At 35.9% G+C, this 27,042-nt stretch overlaps 1 long non-coding RNA gene and 1 gene segment (V, D, J or C); both read left to right on the forward strand.

The window, feature by feature from the left end:
• Nucleotides 1-264: 264 nt before the first annotated feature.
• Nucleotides 265-9,210, forward strand: LOC137194799 (M1-specific T cell receptor alpha chain-like). The segment is given in 5 exon segments: nucleotides 265-914; nucleotides 6,021-6,218; nucleotides 6,416-6,466; nucleotides 6,563-6,670; nucleotides 8,817-9,210. Coding segments are annotated over 5 exon segments (399 nt in total).
• Nucleotides 9,211-18,782: 9,572 nt separating this feature from the next.
• On the forward strand, nucleotides 18,783-26,533 carry LOC137194801 (uncharacterized). The gene is made up of 2 exons (XR_010931020.1): nucleotides 18,783-20,996; nucleotides 21,219-26,533. It is a non-coding gene; the product is annotated as an uncharacterized lncRNA (long non-coding RNA).
• The last annotated feature ends 509 nt before the right edge of the window (nucleotides 26,534-27,042 follow it).

Consider the following 27,042-nt stretch of genomic DNA (forward strand, 5'->3'; position numbering starts at 1 on the left):
AGTTTGGCATTACACACAGAAATATTAGGTCTAGTCATGTTATTTAACATTTTCGGCTGTTTGACGCAGTGGTTATCAGCAGGTTATTGTTGAGCTTTCACACACAGTGTGAATACTAACAGCCAGAAAATCACCTTTGGTTCAGGAATTCAACTGAAAATTCAAACATGTGAGTAGAATGTTTTATGTAAAGCAGATTAAAATCCAAACCTGTCTTTTAGAGTCATGTCACATTTATTCATTATCTCTGGACATACAGCAGGACCACACAGGCTTTTTTTTAAAAATATATATCTTCATCCACATCCCAAATGTTCAGACAGAGTGCTATTTTGTATTAACAACATAGATTTTCAAAGAAATGGTAATGCTGCAAAGATTATGTTTTCCCATTATGTTCCCATTAAACTATCTTATAATATATTAATCATACTCATATGGCCGACAAATAATTTATAGGGAGAAGGTTAGCTTGTCTTTTCTCTTTACTCTTAAAGAGGCAACTGAACTAACAAGGCCATTTAGTAAACAGATTTTAGTTAGGGTGGATTTTAGATTCATTTGTCTCTATTTCATCTTAGAAGACTAACTGCTGTTAAATTTACCTCACTTACACTTATTCTGTCGGGATTTAAGCCATTCGTTTATGAATGTAAGGAAAGATTTAGTGAGAGAAGCAACATTTAGGGCTTTTTTTGGGCTAATAAAAGTCAAATTAAGTAGTTTTACTCTCATATTTACTTTATTTTGTCCATATTTCAACTCATTCATTAAAAACAGTTTGAGGAGGATTTAAGGTTAACACTTAGGGGATTCTGTTCCTCACTGTATTTGCACTGAAGTGTGACACTGTGTGACTTATGGAGGTGACAAAATGATTTTTGGATCTGGCACAAAGCTGACAGTTCACACCAGTAAGTTACTTCATCCACTAAACAATCCATAATTTCAAACTAATGTGTGGAAATAATCACTGTATTTTTTAAAATACAATGGAAAAGCTGTATGTTTAGAAACACTGTGAATAGATTCTATATTAAAGCTATAAAATAATGATATTTTATTTAACCGAACGTGTGAGGACTAGCAGTATGAAACAAAGTGTGTGAGGGGTTTTTGTTCTGGAGTCAGTGCATGTGTGAATGTTGGATACAAGTTAACTTTTGGAAATGGGATCAAACTACACGTCCAGGCTAGTAAGTTGTTTATCAGCTTTAAAATGTACATATAGCTGTACTCATCATGACTTAATTATATCATTTATTAATTGTTAGGAAATAAAATGTGTAAATAGTGTAATCCCGGCATGATCATGAAGGCAATATAAGGAATGAAGATGATGTAAATGATATAGGGCTTCATATTCAAACTAAAAAGTCAATAATGACTGAATATGTGATTTTCTTTGTAATGTATTTTATGTATTGCATACAATACATAAACATTACAAACCTAAAATAAATACAGAACATGTCAAATTCATGCTTTCATTTGCGAAATATCATATTTCACATGTACAATGTCAAAAAAACCACATGTGCATATAAGCTGTTTCACATGTGATGTTGTTGTTTTTATACGTGATGTTATTGTTGAAAATCACATGCACGTTTATTGTGAATTTATCACATGTGAAATATCCGAAACTGTGATTTCTTATATGTCTAATATGACTAAATATGAAATATATACTACACTAACAAAACAAGTATCTCATCATTTAGTTTAACTCTGAAAATGAGTAAAAATACACGTTATATATACGTTTTTATATTCAAACTACATATTTATAAACAGTAAAAACTGTACTTAACGTTTCAGTAATCAGTAGTTCTGTAGAGTTTAAGCAGCCAGTGTTTATTGTGCTGTGCTCACTTACTGTGTGAATGCTGCTGGCTCTAAAATCACCTTCGGAGCTGGAGTCGATTTAATCGTACAAACACGTGAGTCGTGACAAAACAATACATGCACTCAGAATGTAAATTATTGATAAATGGTGAAAACCACCATCTATCGGCAGAAAGTTACAGTGAAAAATCATACTGCAAGTTTGTAGCGCTCAAGCAGTTTGTTATATAATTGATGATTAATTCAGAGAGAATCAACCAATGGCAGTTATATTATAATTAATTGTTTAATTAATTTATAGAGTACAAATGCAAAACATTATCTAGTTCTAGCTTCTACAGTTTGAAGTGTTGCTACTTTTAGCTATTTTGATGAAAAAACAGTTAGAAGACTGTCTTACATCAAACCAATCCTTAGTTCCAGGCAATTTTAAGGTCTGCATCTGATATAAGTTAAACAATATTAATGATAATAATAATAATAATAATAATAATAATAATAATAATAATAATAATAATAATAATAATAATGATCTGCAATAACAGAGCAAAATATTGAAGCAATTCTTCCAAAACTGATAAAGCCAATAACAATTCAGGTAACTTGTTTTTGTCTGTGTGGATGGAAGTGGACAGAAAATAATGTTTGGCAGTGGGATCAAATTAAATGTGTGGCTGAGTAAGTCACGCTTATTCAATTTATTTGTAGTTTTTCTTAAAATATTGGACTGTTAATGTAATAATGGATAAACAACAATTATTCAAAAGCCACTGAATATTATAATCTACACTAAATGTAGACTGTTAGTGTTGCACATGGAATTAAAAATGAGAAATATTAATCTTAATATGAATCAGAATACATACAATTTGTAGATTTGTACATTTTTTGAGAAACAAACTGAGTGAGATGTACAGTCATACATGCTAGATGCTACAGTGGTTTTTGAATGCTGGTAACTTGCTGTGTGAATAGTAATAACTACAAACTCATGTTTGGATCTGGGATCAAAGTTACTGTATCATCACGTAAGTGCATTTTGATTATATTCAACCGGTCCAAATAACATTACTGATTGTTATATTGAACTGGTTGCTAAACTCAATTAGTTATAATTACCATGAAGGTTAGGTTAGGTTTTTTTTGGTATATATTCCTTCAGTAATTTCGCATTTTATAATGTACATTGTAAAAATGATGCTTGTAAATGATTAGATAAAATATCAGATTAGATCAGAAACATAACTTTTTGGAGTACTAAGTTAAACAGAAGCAGAACTTAACAGTTAGCGTAAGCATGAAACTATAGTCTGACTTGTTAACACTCTTTGACAACATCAAAATTCATGATGCGCTATGAAGACACATTAAGTATTCAATATCTTTGCACAAAACTGCACAAGTTTTAGAAGTACTGTACGTAATTTCTATTTGGTATTTAGTGAAATGACAGGCTCTGGTTATCGAACTTAAACTATCAATTTACAAGTAAAAGGACGAGACAGGGGTGTCCCTTACTACCATTTCTTCCTAAGCATCACCTATTGATGTCTGAACTAGTCATTTTACTTCGAACCTGCATTTTGACTTTTTTAAATTGATGCACGTCATGTTCATTATCAGTAAAACAATACTTTTAACTTCTTATGTGAAAAAAACATTCTAAAAATAAAACTCTGTTATCATTAATATAAATAATAGTAATATATTTTACACTTTTCATTCTTAGTGAAACATAAAGAAAGTAATAATAATAGTAGTTAACAAATATGTCCCCAGTATTCAGTTAGCTGGTGTTTTTGCTGCCAGATGAACCAGTGTGTGAATAACATCAGGATCGTATTTGGATCTGGAATTAAACTTGTTGTTCTGACAAGTAAGTGCGAGACTTAACTTCACTGAAGTAAATGATTCAATTTATAGTTATAGTTGATATAATCGCTAACTTATAATTATTTGAAAAATACTGAAACCTTTGATGAAAATGCAGGAAAAAATGCAGACCAGGTTAGACTGACATCAATAATTACAGTCATTTAAATGAAGACACTTGAGTGTGAGACGCTGCTCAGGTTTTTGTAACTGGTTTAATTTCTGTGTGAACGGCAACAACTTCAAAATCACATTTGGATCTGGAGTCAGAGTGATTGTACTGTCGAGTAAGTGTACAACTACGCAAACTCGCCTTTGACATGTGTTGACTGTTTTTTAAATCTATCCCAAAAAATGTATAGACATTTATGACATTCATAATAATGTGGCGGTGGGTTTCTCGTTTACAGCTAAGCTGAGTTAATCAGAGGACTTACTCTGGATGCAGAATCACTTTTAATTATAACATAACAACAACATTGTTGCGTCACTCATATCTATGTCAGATAAAAGCAGGAGCTGACAGATTAACTTTTGTGTGATTGACAACATCAGGACTATATTTGCATCTGGAATTAAACTTGTTATTCTGACAAGTAAGTTTATTGCATCACAGTTATAACTGAACTCTAATAATAGTAATAAAAGCAACATAAGGTCACAACATAAAACCCCACATAACAGTGCAAACATTTACTTTATTATACTATTTATCTGCTCAACATAAACAAGTCAAACAGTTAAAAAAAAAACACCATTTCTTTTTCCCAAATATTTTGACAAAAGAAACAGACTAAGAACTGAATAGAGCGGTAATTGTCAAACACCACAACAATGTGTGACACAACTTGGAGTCGGAAAATTTGTTTTTGGAACTGGCACTAAAGTTATGGTTGAAAAAAGTGAGTTATTAAATATTATATTTGAATCTGAATATATTCTAATGTCAGAGTGATATTTCTAAGTCTGTTCTTTCTGAAATATAATTGAAGTAGCATCATCTGTATTTGTAATTGGACAATCTGCTGTGTGAATTACAACAACAACAAAATCCTGTTTGGATCTGGATCAAAACTGATCGTTCTGTTGAGTAAGTCATCGATACAATTGATGTTTACATTATCATTTAAATGTTTCTACAAGAGCTTAAGATTTTATGAAATAATTTAAAAAGTACAAATACACAATTTCAAATACACCAGATATACATTTTCTGTATTTAATGTGCTTCAGTTTACTTCTAATGTATCTCAAAGTAGAACGCTAACATAATGTTTTTATTTCAAACCACGTAATGACATTAAACAATGCACTTAATATATGGTTAAATGTTTTGAAATAATACTTTTGTGTATATTTGGCTATTTGTGTACCAAAATAGTACACTTTTCTAAAAAAAACTATCATACCTGTGCTATATTTTATCATTAGTGTGCTATAAATAGAACCTTTATACCCAAAATGATTGGATCGTTTTACATTAGGCTGTATGAAGTATGTATATGTGTGCTTCTGTGACTTGTATGCTTAAATTAAATTTACTGAAGTATTTAAAGTACAAATAATACAAATTACAGAAATTATCATGAGATAAAATATACATACGAAGTATAAATAAATAGATATGGATGTATTATGTTTATTCAAAAACAATACAATACACCCAGTTATGTTTTATAAATGACTGCCATGCTTAAACTGTATTTTGAATTAGTAAACAGAAAACTTATTATAAAAGAGAATAATCATAATACACATTTGTAAGAAAATTCACAAACTAATAACACAAACTCCTGGCTTGACTTATGTGCTGATCGTAAACGTTTCTCTTAATATCTTCCTAGCAGCTCATATTTCAAACTGAGCTTTCAAAAACAAGTTTTAGAATAATTAAAATATTTTTCCAGCAGGGCTCCGGTTCGGGATTATTCTTTCTAAAATGTTGATTGTCACTTTTGGGGATGCAGCTGAGTATGAAATCTTCACAACAGCTAAAAAAAAGGATGTTTCAGACTGCGTTTCAATCACTGTGTGTCTGTGTGACTTCTTCTTCCGTCTTCTTCGGATTTGTGTTGGATACAGTTTTAGCTTCTGTAGGTGGTGCTCTTTTTTTTCATCATCTGTTCAGTTATTATGGATATCACGACATGTCCAAACTTCCCCAGCCCAGCTCTGTTTTTTTTTCATAAACATGAAACACATCTGGCAGAGCTGCCAGAACACTTAAATATACAGTTACGTTGGCAATGTTCACACATGATTCCTGTTGTTTATGAGTTGTCCTTTTTTGTGTTTTTCAGGGAATGACTTTAAACCATCCTACTTTGAACTACAGGATGATGAGTCGAAATTATGCCTGGCCACTGGTTTCAGCCGATATGACGCAACAGACGGTAAACCCAAGCTTTTCAAGGGCACAGAGCCTGTCCGGATATCAGGAGACTCTCTGTTCAACCGGGTGGCTTGGATAGGAAATGACAAGGAGAAGTGCGAGTCAAGTAAGTATGAACAATTTCCTGTGTATGACCACTGATTGTATCATTTTTATCAGAAGACTAAAGTGACTGCCAAAACCTCCCATAGCACTCGCTGACAATGCTTGTGATAATATCAAAAGTAATGCTAACTGCTAAAGTGATTCATATGTGCTTATCACTGTCAACTAAGCCAATAATCATTTCTTGTGTCTGATTTGTTTCAGCAGATGATGAACCTTATGTTCCATGTGAAGATACTTTGGAGCCAGGTTAGTATTAAATCTCACTGAACGGCTGATTCTGGCGGTAAAAGCTCTGTTTGTTTCTTTGAGTATTGGTGTAATTTATCTCATTGCTGTTTGCAGGTGCGAAGGTAAACATCATGTCTCTGACCATCCTGGGCCTCAGGATTATCTTTGTGAAGACCATCATCTTCAACGTCCTGATGACTCTGCGGCTGTGGATCAGTCAGTGTGAGTACAAACACGCTTACTGTTGATGCTCATATAAACTTAGATACTGTAGGTTTTTATGGGTATATTTGATCATATTTTAGAATCATGCCTCACAGTTTTTTCTGATTTTGTTTGATTTGCCGTTGATACAAACTCAACAATTCCACCATGTTTATCTGTTGTCTTGATAAATTCAGCATAATGTTGATTTCCAATAATTCCATCAGTACAACAACAGAGTCCAACGACAACACTGTTCTCATTCACTGATTATTTTTAATTGCTTTACAGCTGGAATGATAAAACAATTAATGGATTTGTTCATCATTAGAAATTATGAATTTGATAATCAATTCGTCATTTCAGTCATTTTCAAGCAAAAATGCCAAAAAGTTTGCTGCTTTTCTTGTCCAACATTATATTAAATTGACTGAGTTCCAAACTTTTAGTCGGACAAAATGAAACATTTGAAGACGGAGCCTTGGACTGGCAACAATTAATCAAAAAATCAGATTAATTAATAATGAAAAATAATGTTTAGTTGCAGCCCTAAATTTCCTCTACTTTGCTTTTAATGTTTAAAATAATTACATCTACAGTAGCTTAACACTGATAAAAAACTGTAAAAGTAGGATTGAGTGTTTTAAAAACCTGCATTTTGTTATGGTTGTTTGTCCATCGTTCCCAAAGAGGGTGTCGATTTTGGACGATTGCTCAAACCTCTCATTACGTTTAACAAGCACGTTTTTAAAGGATCACTGACAACCTTTTGGTTACGTTCTTACTGTTCTGCCTTTGAATTCTGGTGAGGGTCAGAGAATATGTTGTACTTTGGGATGCTAATATTGATGACAAACACTTATACCTTCATCAATCACTCCAACAACCACACCGTCTGTACACTGCAGTGTATGAACCTCAAGTCTTGGCAATGGATAGTTCTCACTACTGCAGAATAATCCAATGTCACCCTCTTACAAAATTGATTTGGATGAAACTGTAATGGCTGAATTTTTAGGGAGGTCTTGGTGGATAGTTCAGGTCTTTGACCTTGACCGTTGATCAGGGTTCATGTCCTGCATCCCACCTGTTTAGATACTAGTATAAGTTTAGAATAAGATGGTGGTTTTAATTTAATGTTTTAAAAAGTAAACGCATCCTGTCTTGTGCTTCAAGTTAGCATCGACCATTTCAGTATTTAACCAACTTAACTATCTTTCCCGAATCTGAATCAAAGCTGTGAGTTGTTGATGTTGAACAGAAGCATAAAAACGTTCATCATCATGCTTTAGTTGCTGGAACCATTTGCAGATACGTTCAATATAAATATTTCCTACAAAACACATGCACCAATGGAAGTCAGTGATATGAGAACATAATTTGTAGGAGATAGGATTGTTCTTATGGACACAATTTACAGTACAGAGGAAGACATATTTTTACACCAGTCCACGAGCCAACAACAAGTCCAGTTTATCCCAGTCATCTAAACCACTGATGTGGAGGAGAAAACCAAGGTGAATGCTAAAGTTATTACCTAAGCTGTGTGTTGTAACAGTCCATTACACCTCATAGAATTGCTACTTGGTTTAACTTTGACCTTTGGCGCTTGCCATAGCTGTTTAGAGCTCACTACTGGAAGCTCAGTCAGTGGCTTAGATGGTTTGGTTACACTGGACATGGAAAAAATGAATGTAAATGAAAAGTTAACATTTCAGTTTGTAAAGTGAAGTATCATCTTGATCCCTGAAAAACAGCAATATAAATACAAATACACATTTGAAATGCTTCATGTAACAAATTAAATTAAGTCTTCATGAAGTTTTCAATGAACAATATTGTTTTACGTTCAAGAAGTTTTTATCTTTTTTGGAAAAATTAACTTTTCTCAGGACTCAAGATGAATACTTCAACTAATAATTTACTGCTTTGACTTTGAACATCTTGATAAAACTGACACTGATTCATGTTTTCTTTTGCCAACGTTTTGGAATTTCACATAGAATTTGCATCATATTTTGGGAACCTACAGACAGAAGTTCACATTCTGTTTAACATGTTGAGTATTAAACCACTGAGATATAAACTGAAGAGATGTCTTTGTTAATAAAAAAACGATTCAGGTCAGATTAATTAAATGTTTTTGTCATGTTTTGTCTTTTAGGAGCTCATCAGAGCTTCACCAAGAAAAAACTCCAAGATGGCGGATTCACAGAAGGAGTTTCAGATGAAGCATCAAGTTCAATGCTCACCTTCATCGTGTATAAACATGTAATAATATCATATGACCTGTTCATCATACCATCTGTTAATGTCTTAATACTGTGGACAGTCATGAGGGCGTCCTGTATAACATGTAACATTTAGTATTTTGTAGAAGTTGTTTTTGCTTTTGATGAATTAATTTTTACTCTTGTTTGTCCTGCTGATGTAAATATCACAGTTACAGTTAAAAGTCTGACAGACTGATTGTCCTGCTTTTAGTATAAAAAAAACCTTTTAATAACCTCTCTATGTTATATTTCCTGTGTGATGTTTCAATAAACATTGAAAAACGACCGAGACTGACTTTAATGTGAGTTATTCATAATTCTTACTTTAATCTTTGGTTATACTTTCTCATTTTTTGGGGTCCCACAGATACCACTGCTGTATGTGAATAATAATAATAATTACAAGATCAACAAGATCATTTTTCTTTTTGTCTGACCTTATTAAAACCCAATATGCAAAAAAGTATTGAAGTAGTAACTCCTCCTTTTGCCAAAAACTGGGGTTGCCCATTTGATGAAGGTGATAAAATACATAAATAACTATGAAGCTTTGTTATTAGGCCAAATAAGGGAATATTTCATGTTTTATATGTTATATAGGCGTGCAGGTGCATGAACACACATATATTCCATTTGTTTGCTAAAAGACAAAGAAGTACATGTTATCCTACAGAGTGAAGTTAGTCATGTTTGGCAGGAAAAACTCCAATAACAGAAGCACAACATCAACAGTTAAACAGTTGGACCCCAAACAGAAGTAATATGTTGAAGATGTCCAGGGGTCTCCACGACCACAAACAGAAGACGAGGGTTAATCAATAAATGTGTCATCAGTTACAGTTTCTGCTAGAAGCACATTTGCACAAGTACAGAAAATATCAATGAAAGTAAATTATATCTAAAATTAAAGCTGCAAGCAGCGTTGGTCGGGACCTCACACTCTGGCCCGTCGGGATCAGATCATTTTGCTTTTTAAAAATGAGGGATATTTCTTACAAGTGTGGTTTGCTTTTATTTTGAAAGTTTGATTGACATGTGTACTGTCAGGTGTGTAGAGACAATAAGTAACTGCAGCTGGACACAGAAAAATACTCATATATTTGAATGGAGAGTGTGAGTGAACCCACACCTTTTTGAACATTTACTGCTTCCACATAATTTTAGATACAAACTTCATTTGAACTTTAAATGAGTCACGAGACTTTGACCCACAAATCTTGAATTTACATGTGTTTTCTATCTTTTATTGTTTTTGAGATATTAGAGTGTGAGTTTTAAAGTCTTTTCTTGCTCCTCCTGTGGTTTTATAATGAGTGTGTATTGCAGAATGTTTCACAGCACTGAGGGAGTGACATCACCAGGAGCAGTTGGAGAGGAGGATTTCTTGCAAAATCTCCTCATAAATCCCATGACTTTGGCCAAATCTAACATTAAAAATCATATTTTAGTAGGAAATTTCATTGAGAATCCATTGATACAGGTTTCAAAGTGGTCTGGCTTATAGTTTAGATGTCAGAAGCCTCTGTTTGACACAAAGTTCATGCCCATAGATTGCCTCCCCATTGTTTTACATTGTAAGGGTGATGTGGCACTGCAACTTTCAGGGCTCATAAAATCCAAACCGTTCGAGTTATTACAAAGTTTTTAACAACTTTGTTTCAGCACAGTGTCATAAGTCATGTATTAAAGTTTGAAGCTGATACCATTAACGTCCGTGGAGGAGATAGCGTTTGTTCGGGGTCCAAAATTGGGTCAAAGTCTCATTTTGAAATTGAGATTGTGGACTTTCTGATGGACTTTCTGATGGATTTAGGTCAGGGGTGTCAGCACATGATTTATAGGTCTTGATGAGACGAATAATTGAGTTTTGGTTTGATCTCTCTATGACATTCCTACGGGCTGTGGCGGCCATTTTAGTTACATAAGTGGCACTAGAGAGCACATTTTAGCACTTTAGGGGTTAATTTTTACATTTTATCAAATTTTTTTCCAGACCTGATGTGCCAAATTTGGTGAGTTTTTGAGCATGTTTAGGGGGTCAAATTTAGGGTTTAAGTGGCATAATAATAAATAAAAGAAAGACAGAAAGAAAGAAACAAACGCATGAAAAACAGTAGGGTCCTCACCCTTAGGCGAGGACCCTACTGTTTTACAGTAGTCCTCTGCCTTTTGGGCTCGGTCCCTAAAAAATAGGCAAAGCTTACGGAGGAAGCATTTTCATAAAGAATACTGACACAACCAGAAGTCTGAGTGTCCAAATACTTTTGTCACAGATGGATCATCATACAGGCCTGCTGGGCAGAAGCCCAGGGGCCCCAAAGTGTCAGGGGCCCTAAAGAAATACATCTATGAAGTAACTGAAACCTTCTTGTAGAAGACTCAAAGGACAATTTTAAAAGTCCTTCTCAAAGACATCAGCTTTAAGATTTCATGACAAACATATGTTATGTTATATGATGAGGGGCCACTCAGGCATCTGTGGCCCGGGGCCCATCGTTTCAGAGTCTGTTCGTGACTGTTAACACAATGTCGGTGTGTTTTAAACTCCGATCAGATCAGCAGCAACCTTCTATTACTTTTCTTGTTATAAAAAGAGACATTTTTGTCTTAAAATTTAGGGAAAAAACTTGTTATAATGAGGTACATTATATGGCCAAAAGTATGTGGACAACACTCCTCTGGTGGTCTGCAGGGACTTGCAGCACTAGAGCATCAACGAGGTCCAACACTGATGCTGATGATCAGGTCTGACTCACCGTCGGCGTCACAGTTCATCTGCACTAATATATGATCCAGTATTAAGAATTACCTTCATTCAGACCAAACCAGACTGAGCCCCTTTAACCTTGCGGCACTTTTTTGTTGACTGTTGCAATTTTTCTTGTTGTTTATGGTATTTCTTATGCACTAATCCACTTCCAGTTGTTGTTTACGTTGATAATTAAAAGACAAACAACATAAAAACTTCTGCCTAGCGCTCTTTCTCATCACTCTTGTACCTGCTCAGCTCCTTCGGCTCTTTCTGAGTCACTGTTTTCACTACCGAACTCTGTTCTGTATTTCCGTATTATAGTTTCTTTTTGCACAATCCATGTTCATGAACGCTGCTACCAATGCAACCTTGCACACTATATTCTTTATTCATTTTATTTAGAAATTTTTAAACCTTCATTTTGAATTCCTCTCAAATCTTAATACCTTCTTGCCTTTACATCACCTTATTAGCCCCGGGAAACACAACTGAAAAGTATAAATGTTACTGTGGTGAGATGTATCTTCAAATGACCTAGAATATACAAAAATGGAAATATTTCAATTTTTTTTTTTAAATTTTGTGCAGCTGATACACATTTTTGTACATGGAGAGTGTTTGTGGGTTCAATATGACCTGCATTTGATTCAAAAATTCTCCATAAACAAATAAAAACATAAAGAAATCTTTCTCTGCTCTCTGAAGGCCTCATTAAGGTTTAATCACCCTTTTATGATGAGGTATTTATGAATGAAAAATAGATTTGTGGTTCAGAAATTTTGCAATTTTTAAAGACTAGTTATTATAGGATACTGTGAAGATATGTGTCTGTTTTTCCAAACCAGGAGCAATGTGTTTTAAGATACTGACAGATGTGAAAGTATTTTTTCCAGAATTCAGCAGGACTGCTGTTATGTGCACAATAAGGAAGCTAAAACTGATTTTAAATATGAAGCCAGAGGTTTAACTGAATACATTTACTTAAGTACAGTTTTGAGGTACTTGTACTTTACTTGAGTATTTCCATGTGATGCTACTTTCTACATCTCAGAGGGAAATGTTGTACTTTCTACTCCACTACATTTATTTGACAGCTTTAGTTACTTTTCAGATGAAGATTTGACACAATGGATAATATAACAAGCTTTTAAAATACAACACATTGTTAAAGATGAAACTAGTGGTTTCCAACCTTTTTGTCTTTTGACGTCTTACAAAAAGCAGTGTGTAGTCGGGGTCACATTTCACATGTCTATGAGTTGTTAACAGCTCCACCAAATAGTGATTTTTCCCTCTAAACTTCTCACATGCTTTCATTTCAATAAATGTTCAAATGATCCAATATTTCAGCAAAAATCAAAGATTAGAGAAAAAGTCCAAAAACTGAAAACAGATTTGTGTATCAGAACTTTGTTTTTTCTTCTTTCCTCTCCCATTAATCATCTCACCACCCCTCAGATTTATCTGCTGACCCTTTGGAGGGGCCCGACCCCTAGGTTGGGAACCACTGGACTAAACTAGCTAACTGTATATAAAGTACTGTAAACTAGCTCCACCTCCAGCAGCTACAACAGTAACATGCTGCTCTAACACTGATGCTTCACTATTAATAATCTAATGATGTCATATATAATAATATATCAGTCAGAGGGACCAAACCACTACTTTTACTGCAATACTTTAACTACATCAAGCTCATAATACTTATGTACTTTTACTGCAATACTTTAACTACATCAAGCTCATAATACTTATGTACTTTTACCGCAATACTTTAACTACATCAAGCTCATAATACTTATGTACTTTTACTGCAATACTTTAACTACATCAAGCTCATAATACTTATGTACTTTTACCGCAATACTTTAACTACATCAAGCTCATAATACTTATGTACTTTTACTGCAATACTTTAACTACATCAAGCTCATAATACTTATGTACTTTTACCGCAATACTTTAACTACATCAAGCTCATAATACTTATGTACTTTTACTGCAATACTTTAACTACATCAAGCTCATAATACTTATGTACTTTTACTGCAATACTTTAACTACATCACGCTCATAATACTGATGTACTTTTACTGCAATACTTTAACTACATCAAGTATGATGAAATAGGATTTTTTTCATGCAGGATTTTTACTTGTAAGAGTAAATTAGTATTTTTACATCACTCTATTGGTACTTTTACTGCAGTAAAGTAACTGAGTACTTCTTCCACCACTTTATGAAACTCTATGTGACTCTGTGGAAACAAGATTACTCTTAGAGATTAGCATGTTTTACCATCAGTACCTCAGAATTAGTCTTGTGATCAGTAAACCAGATAGTTCTGATGTCAGTCATGGTGTTTTTCTACAAAGCTGTTTGTCTGACCGACCAGTGAGTCGATGTGTTTTCTGTTTGAGTCAAAGTGTAACAGCAGCGTGTTGTTCAGCACAGTCGCAGTGTGAAAGTGAAGCCTGCAGAAGTTGACAGGCCCATGTGATGACTCATTTATTATCTGTGAACAGTCATCGGTGTAGAGAATAAACAGAGGCGGGGATGGGACACAACAGTGAGGACGGCAGGTGCTGCTTATACAGAACAACATTAATGTGACTCTCTATAAACCATCAGACGTTAAAGACCAGGATGAAGAGTTTCTGCTTGTTAAATAAAATCACTTCAAATATGTGGTCATTACTGATATTATTATGCTACTATTACTATTACTAATTACTATTATCACCATTTCTTTTCTTTATTTGTCTTTAATTTCATATCTCAGTCCAAGATGAAAATCAGCCTGTAGAGACTTGATGGCTCTGCTCTTATGAAGTGACCCAGGAAACAACTAAAATAGTTCAATGAAACCTGCACATTGTCATATTATGATGTTACTTTAGTAGAAGGCTTCGGCCCAAAACATCCGTCCACACTGTGTCATGTTTTCTGCAAGTCACAGTGTGCACACTTGACGTTGTAGCAACTGTACACTATAAACAAGTTTCCTCACATATATTTTCTATAATGTACCAGGTAACCACAATACCAATAAAATCCTGTGTATATTATTTATTTATTTGCATGGTAAAACAAAGCAACAGAGACACATCAGAGGCTTATAGAAGGAACCTCACCTCAACACGCAAGTATGAGAAAATACAAGATTCATGTAATCCAGAAAAATAAACAAACAAGCAGCCATAGGATCAAAAAGCAAACGTAAAGTAGGCGACATAAGTCAAGCAAAGAGTGTGTGCCAAATTACTGATTATAGGAAACGTGATCGAATCATTCTAGCCGTAACTTGTCTGTAATTTTCATACATGGTGTGATTTACAGATGAATATGTAGATATTTATTCTGCTGGTTTGTTGGTGGTATGATGTGTCTTTACATCACGGAAATATGTTGTGCTGTTTCTTGTGTCATCTGTCTCATAATATTAAAAAAGGATTCAGTATTATTAGTCGGTATTAGTATTATTAATGTCAGCTGTGAAAAAAACCTCTCGCTATGAATTCAAACTTCCGATGTCAGTCGTCTTAACGTTAATTTAAAGGAATTCATTGAGTCCTCTGAGGACACAATTTGAGGGCAGGGGTCATAGAAAAACTTAACATAAAGTATATTTCCTTCGACAGGTGCAGTTTATCAGAACATAACTACACTTAGCAGCTCTGAGCCTCGTTTCCCAAGAAGATGATGAACTTCTTAAGCTAAAGATGTGTTTCCCAAAAGCATCGTAACTGACGACTAAACACTCAACACACAGGAATCTGCGGAATGAACCACAAAACTAAGTTTTGTTTTTCTATTTTTAAGTTTATATTTTTGAGCACTGATGTTCTTTATTAAGTGACATTTTATGTGAATGTGTTGGTCTGTTTGCTCATCGTCTCTCTTATTCATCTCTTCTGGCTGAAACTTTCCTAACGGGATTTTATTTCTTTTTTATTTCTGTTGTTGTTGATGAAACTGCTTCGTTTTCAGTTGAATCTGACGTTCAGAGTAACGTCTGCCTCCAGCAGCTGCTAAATCAATCAGTTTACTTTCTGAAACTGTGACTTCCACCCACAAACATGAGTTATAAAGTCTCTTTACTGCACACGAAGCTTCGTTTTCATACTCACTCACACTTTGTGATGTATTTTTAATATATAACATGCTTACTGATAGATAAATTATCAATAGACTGAGGTTGGTTGAAGTCAAGCGTTTGTTTAATTTAAACAACACACATGTTACAGACACGGAGAGTCCGCAGAGTCTCCGTGGAGTATTCTGAAGAAGAAAGGAAATCACTGGTATATATATTGATGGCTTTGGGAGGCACCTTTAGCTGTTTACAGATTCCTACCAGACCTAGACAAAGCTTTACAGAGCTCTCCCTTCCACAGGATATCCATATGACTTTGTCCTGCTGTTACCCTTGGGGCCCTGTAGTCTGATATATATATATATAACCATGCATGGTACACAATGTACAGATTTTTCTATCACTTACAGACAGTTAACTATGCAAAGTTACTTTAAAAATGCATCATCTTCACCACAGACAACTGACATAAAGAAGCTCTTAATGGAGTGAACATGCACTTGCTCAGAGAAAAACACTCTTAACTTCTCTTTATTTAAACTCTTTACAGTTCACCTTCCACCCAGGATGGTTCATGTCCGTATTTTTTCTTCTGTTTTTTAGTTTATTGAACTGAATTAGTTGTGGTCTTAGTCTTGAAACTGGAGCAGCAGTGTAACACATGCTGTAGGTGTTAAATGTAAATGTTAATAAAACAAACAGAAGTTATCAGTGTTTGTGATCAGCAGAGCTGCTCAAACTGGAACGAGTCGATCAGATGAGCTGCGATTCTCTCTGCGGTTTCCTGTTTGTTCTGCTGCACAAAAATGCATCAGCAGGAGTGTGAGCGTGATGTTACACTTCTGTCTTTGTGAGGACCAACTTGAGTTTTAGATCTTAAATGTGAGAACATTTTAATGTCAATAATAAATTCAAATTATGAATTCAGAATGAAACTACAACCAACAGTACAGTATGTGTGGAGCTGAGGTCAAGTTCTTCCAAACTGAGAAAACTATTTATTTCTGTCTGGAGCTGCTTTGTGCAAAGGGGAACAAGCTGGGATCACAAAGTTGGAGGAACATTATTGTCTGAAATATCATTGCATGCTACATTATTAGGATTTCCCTTCATTAGCACCAAAAGGCCCGAACCAGGAGAAACAGACCAAAAGCACATTAAATGGTTCATATTCTGCTTTTTGTGGTTTTCTGTTTTATATCCTGTTCTGATGTCGATGTTAAACATGGTCAAAGTCTCAAAACATGAGGTGAACATGTTTAGAAATGCTCCCTGCAAGTCAAAAGCCAACCTGCTCTGAACGCTCTGTTTACAACGTTTTTTCTACTTCTAAAAATGACAGACTCAGTATTTATGGAGAGAAGTGGACAGTTTTTTGAATGGGAGTCTGTTGGAGCATCTAGCAGCCATCAGTGGCACTTTAAGGCGCTTCAGCCTCAAGTTGCAGTGGCTGCGTGATGCATCTCAGATCTTCATACAGTTCACAGAGTTCATGTCCTGTCACAGTCTTGCAATTGATGTAATTTATTTCTATAACTATATCTACAATCCATCCTAACTTTAACCTTATCATAGTTTCCATGCACAGATATTGTAGAGAGAAATTATTTTAAAATAGTTTCACTGGATGGACTCTGGATCTGACAACAACACTATGACAATAGTAGTATAACATTGTTAGTTTGATAGAGTTTGGACATGTTGTAGTGTCCACATACTTTTGGCCATGTAGGGTATTCTTTTAACCACCACCAATTACTTTCAGGGAAATTTCTAACTGATATATTCGAGGAAAAATAAACTGTCCTTTAACTAATAATCCCTAAAATAATAATGAATCATTAACTGTTCAACATCACCATGAATAGACGTGAAGGTCACAGTGTGACATCTGAACATTCTAGGCTAGGTTAGCTCGTTAGCTTTTATGTGTTGTAGAGATATAAGGATTTTGCATGTTGACCTTGGAAATTTCTCTCTATTATTTCCTCCTAAATGACTATTAAGGGCTCGCAGTGTTTTGGATGAAGCAAACATCATCTAACTTTTGCTGATCATCTAGAAGACAAGCTGCTCTCATGTAGCATCATAAACCCATAATATAGGATGATTATATGTGATTCCAGCTGGTGTATTTGTAAGTGCGGTTTCCATTTATGCATCTGTGTTTCCTCTGTGAGTGAAAAAAATACTGAAGATGCGGTCACACCACAAAGAGACATTTGCTTGTCCAAGCAAAATAAGTGTGGTGACGTAGTGATGACTTGCAGGGCTGGTGAGCTAACTGCTAACTCACTAATCAGTCACAGTAGCCCAGGATCTTATCTGTTTTCTCTCTGTTACTTCCCCCTGACTTCTTGCTCACTATTTTGTTAAAAAAAAAAGTTATTGAAGAAACAGCTTGCTTATAGTCAGTCAGACAGGACAATAACCTCACAGGGAGCGTCAATAAAACTGGATGTTACATTTTTATGCGGATGATACTATTCTATATGTCACTGCTCTTCTCTTAAAGGATGATATGACAATTTTTCAAATGTGTCTTAAACCAACAGTCAGGAGCCCAAATGAACATTGAAACCTCTTTTTCTTGCTGAAATCATTCCTCCTGTTCATACTGACCATTAGAAGATCCCTTCATAATGACCTTACAATGGAAGTGATGGAGGACAAAATCCACAGTCCTCCTTCTGTGCAAAAATGTATTTAAAAGTTTATCTGAAGCTAATATGAAGCTTCAGCGTCCAAATGAGTCAAATCAAGTAGATATCTTTCAACGTTACAGTCTTTTTAGTGCCAAAGTTACTCTTTTTGTTACTATACTTCAACCTGCAGCTCAACAGGGAAACACTGTCCGAGGAAACACAAAGAGGGAATTTGATGCTAAAAAGACTGTAAATGTGTCAGATATCCACTTGATATGACTAACTCAGACTGCTGAAGCTGAATAGAAGCTTCACACAGACTTTTAAATGACTGTGTGGACACACTATGAGCACATTTGAAGGATCTTTTAATATCCAGTATGAACAGGAGGAATGATTACAGTGGGGAAAACCTCTTTCACTGTTCTTATGGACACCTGACTGCTGGTTTAACGCTGGGAAACACTGTGAACCCTCCTTTAATTAGTCTGATAGATGTTTGGTATTAACGGTGCACATGATGAGAGAACAGTTATTATCAAATACTGACAATGAGCAGAACTTGAGTTTAAGTTTGTAGCTGAGTCTTGACTTTATTATGATGAAACTCTGTGAAGGAAATTAAAGAAAATTCAATCATCTTCTCAAATGGGGCCAACTGTTGAAATCACACATTTTATTTTCCAACATTTACTCATCAATAAGATACGGATCATTATGAGATATGGAGGCGGTAACTGGTAAATGTTTTGTCTTTGGTGACTGCGGTGAACTTTACAGTTATGAAGGCAGAAATCCAGAAACACTCAACATGTTGGTCTGATAACTGAATGTGTGTCATCACTTCCAGGTTACACAAGCACACTGAATGGAAACGATAAAAACCACAGAGTGAAACTCACAGCTGTGTGTGTGTGTGTGTGTGTGTGTGTGTGTGTGTGTGTGTGTGCGCCCACTTCCACTCCACCTGTTTTCCACTGGCAGGGTCCCAAGTTTGTGTGTGTTAATTTTAATATTTGAACATTGATTTGTGATTAACTGTTTTACTGTTGTGTTTAACTTTGACTGATGATACATATTTTAAGCGTTGTGTCATACGTCTTCTTTTACCCTCATCAGAATAACTGAAACTTCTGAGATCCAGAGAGTACTATTTTGTTAAAAATGAACTGAATACAGTTCAATCAGTCTGCATCATGCTGAGATATTGTGTTTGGCATCCATGTTTGACTGCTGTGGCGCCCTCCTCAGACCAATAATAATCATTAGTTTCATCTAAAATGCGTCGTGGGACCGCCCAGCTCTCGCTCTGTCTCATCAGTGATTAAAGAAATGAATCAGTCGTCTGCTGCTGGATTCTCATTTAACCTTTTGTGTTGTCTTATAACATATGAATAAATGGTTTAAAGCTGCTGAACAGTTGAACATGACACTCTAAAACCACAAAGCTTGAAGTACACTGATGTCTACTGTGGCCAAAATGTATGTCAAAACCCCCGTCTATATACTTATGGCCATGTAGAGATTTTAGAAGCCCCTCGTTTGCATTAATCTGCAAAGTAACTACAGCTGTAATTCAATAAAATAAACATACCTAAAGTAAAGTACACGCACCATAAAACTGATCAGTAAAGTATTTGAGTGAATGTACTGATTTATTGATTTTGGAAATGTGGATATTATGTGTTTATTTACTTAAAATACATTGAAGCTCTTCATCTACCAGAGATTTGCATATATAAGCATGTCGGCAGTGGTGATGATATATTATTATATTGATATTGACTTATTTGTTGCTTATTTCTTTTCTCTTATTGTGTCACTCAAAAATGCTGAAGAAAGATGATGTGATACATAACATGTAGTAAATGTAACCTGTTTCCTACATAAATATACTGTATGTATACAGTATATATATTATATACATTTAAAACTCCTCAAACACTGCAGCAGAAATTAAAGAGTCAAAGTTTTCTCAACTCGACTATAAACCCTGTGACCCTGCAGCTGAGGTCAAATTATCACTATGATCATTAAAACAAGACAACTCGTGTGTTTCTGTACGTAATCGTCTGTATCTGAACTCATTTTGTGACATTTTTGTGTGTTTAAATCATAAAAATCAACATTCATACCAAAATATGAGGAAGATCAAAGGTCAAATGGGGGCGTCAAGCCTTGTGTAAGGATTGAAAGTGATGAAAGTGGAGATTACTTTAAGAAAGATGAGCATTTAAGCAAATTGATGAGCTTAAATAAACACAAGTAAATAAGTGTTTATTAACAGATAATTAAATAGAGAAGAACTTAGACGGTAATATTTATCTAAACATCTCTATGGTTTATCACATTGTATATAATGATGATATACTTGTTTGTGTGTCGTTCTGTGGGGGTGTTTGTATCTGCGATCTGATTGGCTGCGGCTGCCGCTGCTGCTGCTGGAAAATCTTCTGCCTCACTGTTTCCACAGGATGTGGTCGCTCGATGTGGAGGAGCTGCACGAAGACGACTGCGTCACAGATGAAGGCGGCGGCGGCGGTTTCCGGCTCATAGGCTGCTGGCACAGGATGTGTGTGTAAGTCTGTGTGTGTGTGTGTGTGTGTGGGGGTGGTGGGGTGGGGGGAGGGGGGGGCGGGGAAATCGAGGTCAGGCGGTGCTGAGGTGAAGACGCATCATCAGGTGTGGCCTCTAAGTGTCTGCGTGAGAAAAAACAGATCAGACGCCCCTAAATATAAACCATCAGTGAAGCAGCTCATCTGCTGCTGTGATAAACTAAATATTAATCTTCTATCTTCAGGTGTAAAGTCACAGAAGCAGGTGGACGAACGAACACCTGCTCAGACGCCTGAAGACACCAACACGCCGCAAAACCAGCAGGAAAAAGGAAAACACATCATAGACTTTTCCATTCCAGCATTATTCAGCTTTGTGTTTTATTCTTGATTTATTATTTGTCTCATTGTTCTCATGCTGCAGTTATTACAGGCGTGTTCAGGTTCATTTTCTGTGTTTATGTACATAATAATATAATTTTTCTATAGTAGAAGAAGAGTAGGGATACCAAGTATGTTTGCATTGAAGGAATGTGACAATAACGCACAATAATCTTCAGAAAGACGCACAAGGACAACAAGCCGAGCAGAAATCATCAAACATAAACATATCACCATTATGTACAAGAAGCAAATGGCTGAAAAAATAGATACATAAATATAAAAACAACAAGTGAACAACAATGTCTGTATATACAGTATAAACTGTAAACAGGATACAAGAATGCAGGCAGAATAAACACTGTTCAGTATAGACAGCCTGCTCAAATATACAGTAATGAATGAAATGTATACATGTTATTGCACATTTTCTTCTTTAGACTGAAATAAATAATGTATAGGTAGTAATAAGATAATAGATACGTTTATTTGTATAGACGATTAAAAGCGTTTCACATAAGTTGTAGAAATACATTCAAACAACACGCTCAAAGCAGACATAAAAAAAAACAATTTAAAATGAAAACAAAGAACAAATTACAAAATTATAAAACATCAAAAAAACATTCATAAACATTCAAAACATCTGCATCCAGATGTTAAGGCGGCCTCCATGTTAATTAGAATCACTTTCAATGCTTCCGGTGAGACTGAAGTTCAGTACAGTCTTTAGGGACAGATGGTCGGAATAATGATCTGCAGGTAAGAAGGAAGCAGACCAAGAATGGCTTTTATTAATAAGAATAAACCAATGTTTGAGTGTACAGGTGAACAAGACAAAACATCCAACCGCAGCAAACAAACAGCAATGATGACATTTGTAATAAACCTCCACGGTCGACAGTGTTCAGCACAGACGTAAAGGTGGCGGCAACAATAACCATAAATCTATGTTTCATACATAATATTATTAATACTTGATGAAGCTTCCAGAGAACAGAGAGAGTTTATTCTTTAGGTTTTACACATTTATGATGACACTATCTGCTGTTGAGACAGGAAACATAACAGTCAGCATGAATACATATGAGTCCAATTTAATCCTGAAAACCTTCCCACATGTATAAAAATGTGTATCAGCTGCACAAACATTAAAAAAAAAGTTGAAATATTTCCATTTGTGTTTATTCACAGTCACAACGTTTCAGGCTGTTTTACTGCTCTGAGCTCTTTGCAGCATCTCTGTGCTGCACAGTAACTAAAAGCTGCAGTTAGCAGATCAATTATGGCTCTATTACATAACTTATATAACCTATAACTTATCATAATGTACAGAACTGCGTATTTCAAAATGAAAAAGGTTACAAAATAACTGCAGGATGCTTCATCTTTATATATTTATGCTTTTCTGTATAAAAACAGAAACGTCCGTGTTTAAAAGTCGACAACCACATTTACTCAAATAGCGAACTCATCAGGTCACTAGAGCGACGAAACACAAAATGAAAGTCAACTACACAAAGATCACAAAAAAAAAAAACACAAAGAGTCAAGTTTCAGCTCTTAACTAAACACATTCGGACCTTCGTTTACTCTCTAAATTATATTTAATATCTGGTTCTGTGCAGGAATCTTCTTTGATATGTGTGTCCAGGTTTCCTCCTACAGTCGATCCCTTAATATCATCAGCAGGTTTTTACATGACTATATTTATATCACACTAAAAATTGTTCCTGTAAATGAAACACATGTAACAGAACTATGTAAGACAGATAGATATTGACGTGTTTGATCGTCTTCAATTAGTTGCACTTTTACCTGTGAGGCAACATGTGACTGCGGGAACTACATTTATCAGTAGCTTGGTGCATGATTATATGAGTAAATATTGGAGGTCAACCGTTGTATAAGCTTCCATTTAGGGGGTCAAAGGTCAGAGGTCACAGTGCTGAATGATAACAGAGCAGGACAGTGAGGCTTCAAACTGCATATTTTCAGTGGAGGTTCTGCATTAAGGTTTGTGATAGAGACAGTGAGCTCTGTCATGATATTCACACGTTTACCTTCATATTGTATTTTCTGTTGTGTGAATGTAAATATTGTCCTCATCTCTCATTCTTGCATCTCTTCTCTTTTTGTGTCTTTTCTCTGATAAAAGTGTTTATATTTAGTATTTATGACATATTACATATTTTTTGTATGAATTCACTGTTTATATTTGTTGGTTTTTATCTGACAGTTTACAGAAAGATTTAGGTAAATAAAATCATCATCATCACAGTTCTCATGATGAAGGTGGATCTGACCTTGTTTTTTTTGTGTGTGTGTCTTATCTGTGACCTGCTGTGACATAAACCACACTGACAGCGATGGAAAAGCGTTTGTTTGTTTGTTGGTTTTGTTTGTTGTTTTCTTCACCGCTGACAGGAAGACGTGCAGCAGAATGTGCGATGTGGAGCGAGGAGGAAGCGGCGGCAGCAGCAGCAGCAGCAGCAGCAGCAGCAGCGTGAGAGGCTTTGAGGTCGGGTCACAGTCTGACTAACATCCGACAGCAGACAGAAGAAGAAGAACGACACGACCTCAGAATATTTCCAACACTAGTGGTTAAAAAAAAAAAAACTGCAGCTGATAGAGTTTCCTCTAAGAAAATATAAAACACTTAAAATAATAAGATAAATGTTAAAACAGCGTCTCTGTTCTCTTACAGAAGGTCAAAGCCTGACAAATCTAATCTGTTTACTTCTTTACTACTACTTTACATACAGACATAATAATAAACATAATAATACTCACAACTGCACGAGTTTTAAACATCCATTAACTGGTAAAAACTTTTCTATAAACTGCATCTTCACAAATACAGTCTATATGTTGACCTGCCCTTATGGAAAGGCCTATAAGACAAACCTTTTCAAAATCCCATTTGTGTCCCCCTCACTCTCAGTACCTGAACATCATGCTCAACACGTTGCTGTCTGACCAGCTGTCAGATTCTGAGCTGCTGATTTTAAAGCCCTGAAAAAAAAAAAAGACCACAGACGACGAGTAGCGGACGGACAGCCTGCTTACGTGGGTCTGTGGTACATTTTTGGCGTGTGTGGATGCAGATCACTGAACGAGCAGGCGGTGGTTCATAATAATAATGAAACGCCGACAGCAGCAGTTAAATTTAAACCTGCAATTTTACATATAAATGAACGTCTGTTAAGCCGAATGAGGTCAGACGATGATGATTAAGCCAATCACCACCAGGGAAATCTATTTCACAGTATACAGAGTTTTAAAATCTTAGACAGTGACGACATTCCCACGCTAACTCGGCTAACTTCACATTAGCTCTCTGCTATCTCGAATGGGGATAAAATAATTTAATTGTGCTCTTCTAGACTTTCCAAATGTTATCGGGACCGAATGGATCAAATCCTGATGGTGAAACGAGTCATTTCATCGGGGTTTGTGTGACGCTCAAAACAATTTATCAACCATCTAACAGCTGCGACAGTAGCGACGGAGCAGGCTATAGCAGGGCCTCTGATGTAAGCAAGTGTCGACAGTGTTTTTGTAATTACTCTCACCGCCAGAAGAGGTAGACAAAAGTCCTGCACTCCAGCTTTGATGTCTTTCTTTTTAAGAGAAAGAAAGGAAATGTGAGTTGGTTGATTAGTCATTTAGCCCTCGATAATCATATTTTCCTTCTAGTCCTGTTGATGTTAAGCTAATGCTGACTGAGCCGATACATCACCAATACGTCGATACACTCTTGTTATGTAACGTTGGCTATCGAGCAAAATAGTCGCCAGCCTGTCACATATTTCCAAAGGTGGAACAAGTGATTTGATAAACTAAATATTTAAAGTGGTTGTAAAACAGCACGATTTATTTATTAACCTATGTGACTTGAAAACGAGTCCACCTTAAACCGCAGCAAGTATCTGTTAACATTGTATGAAAAGCAGAGTCTCTCTCGCTGCTAGTTAACATTAGACTTACACAACACAGGCTCAACAGGTTGACTGGACTCTGGCGTCTGGTGTGTATGGACGTCAGGGAGGGCGACGCAGCGCTGAGCTGCAGGTACGTTATATGTGCTGTGATTCTGATTGGTTGATAACGAGAGGAAGGAGTGAACATGGACAGCTTTTTAGTACTATTCTGACATAAGTTAGCATTATGACCAACTTAATTATTTCCCATATTTTGTATTGGTTAGGCCGACTGCAGTCACTAAATATATGTAGAAATGCAGGAAGTGGGATTCAAATCGTTAATTAGTCACTTTTCTCTCTGTGTTTTTGTCTGAAACCTTGTAAATGGTGATCTAAAAACTGGTGTACATATGTTGAGAAAAAAAAAAGTTTTGAAATGTTTAAACTTGAGTTTCAAAAGGGTGAAACTTTTGCAGAGGTATTGCAGACCGTTCTTTCAGAGCTGAGTTTACATCACACACAGTTGCATGCAGAGGAAGAGCAGTTTAAATAGACTGCCCTCTATGAGATTCGCTAGTTGAATGCATAGAAGGGAAGGAGCTGAGGCATCAGCTGACCGAGGCTGCTTGTGATTAGCTGTGAAAGGATAGAGCTGCCTCTGAAAACATCTGGCTGTTATGTGTGCATGTGTTTATTTGTGCAGGAAGATCTGGTGTCAGCAGTGAGATTAGAGTTTTTTTCCTGTTTGAGTGGAGTTAAAAGTCTGCAGTGGACACCGTGTTGTGGCTCCTGCCGTCGCTGCTCTGTGACAACCTGCTCTGCTACTTCAGCCCCGTCCTGGAGAAGGAGGAGAAATTCAAGCTCATCGTGACAGAGCGTCCTGTCGTCCTGGGGCTGCATGGCGGAGATGAACAACTGCAGCCGGGTGCTTCCAACTCAAAGGAACCAACTACACCATGAGCTACGCCTGCTGTGATCGACCGTACTGTAACTGGTGCCCGAGTGTCACAGCCGAACTCTCCATGACTGTAGGTGTGATAGCCAGCAGCTTGATTCACAATACTAAGAGCTCCATTAGAGGCTCATGTCAGGAGGGAAAATGCTTATGTGGGTCAGCAAGAGTCTCTGCAGCCTCAGCGCAGAGTAATGCTGACGGTTTGCAGGGTTCTCAACTGTTGTTTATTTCAGTGTCTTAGTAGAAATCTGTTTTTAGAATATTTAAATGTCCATGAAATAAAACATTTGTCCTTTTTCATGTGAAGCATTTGGTCTTTTCTTTGTTGTGCAGCACTTCGAGCTACACAAATAAAGATTTTTGCTTACCTTCATATAATGACTAGCTATTATTTATCAACACTATTGTATAGCTCACACATCTTTGCCATGCTCACAGCCCTGTATAGACCTACTGATGAAGAGCAAAAAGATGATATTTTAACTCAAAAACATTCAATTATTGTGACATAAGTTCATCACTTGAGCCAGTGTTTCTGCTACCACAGGCAGCGGTGCACCCTCCACTAACTCTGGGCATTTTCTGCAGACTATCTTCAAATAATTTTAAAATTCTTGCCATAAAATATTCACTTATAAAAAAGCTGAAAAGCGACATAAACTGCAGCCTCCCTGTTTATCACACGTGGTGCTGAGTTCAGCTGAGACATGCAGGCGGACAGAGAGTCACGAAGCTGCTGAGTCACAGACAACTAACTGAACAGATAACTGAACAGATAACTGCATTCGGTCGACTTAGCAGCGTAAT

Source organism: Thunnus thynnus, chromosome 12, assembly GCF_963924715.1.
Source record: "Thunnus thynnus chromosome 12, fThuThy2.1, whole genome shotgun sequence".
Lineage (NCBI taxonomy): Eukaryota > Metazoa > Chordata > Actinopteri > Scombriformes > Scombridae > Thunnus > Thunnus thynnus.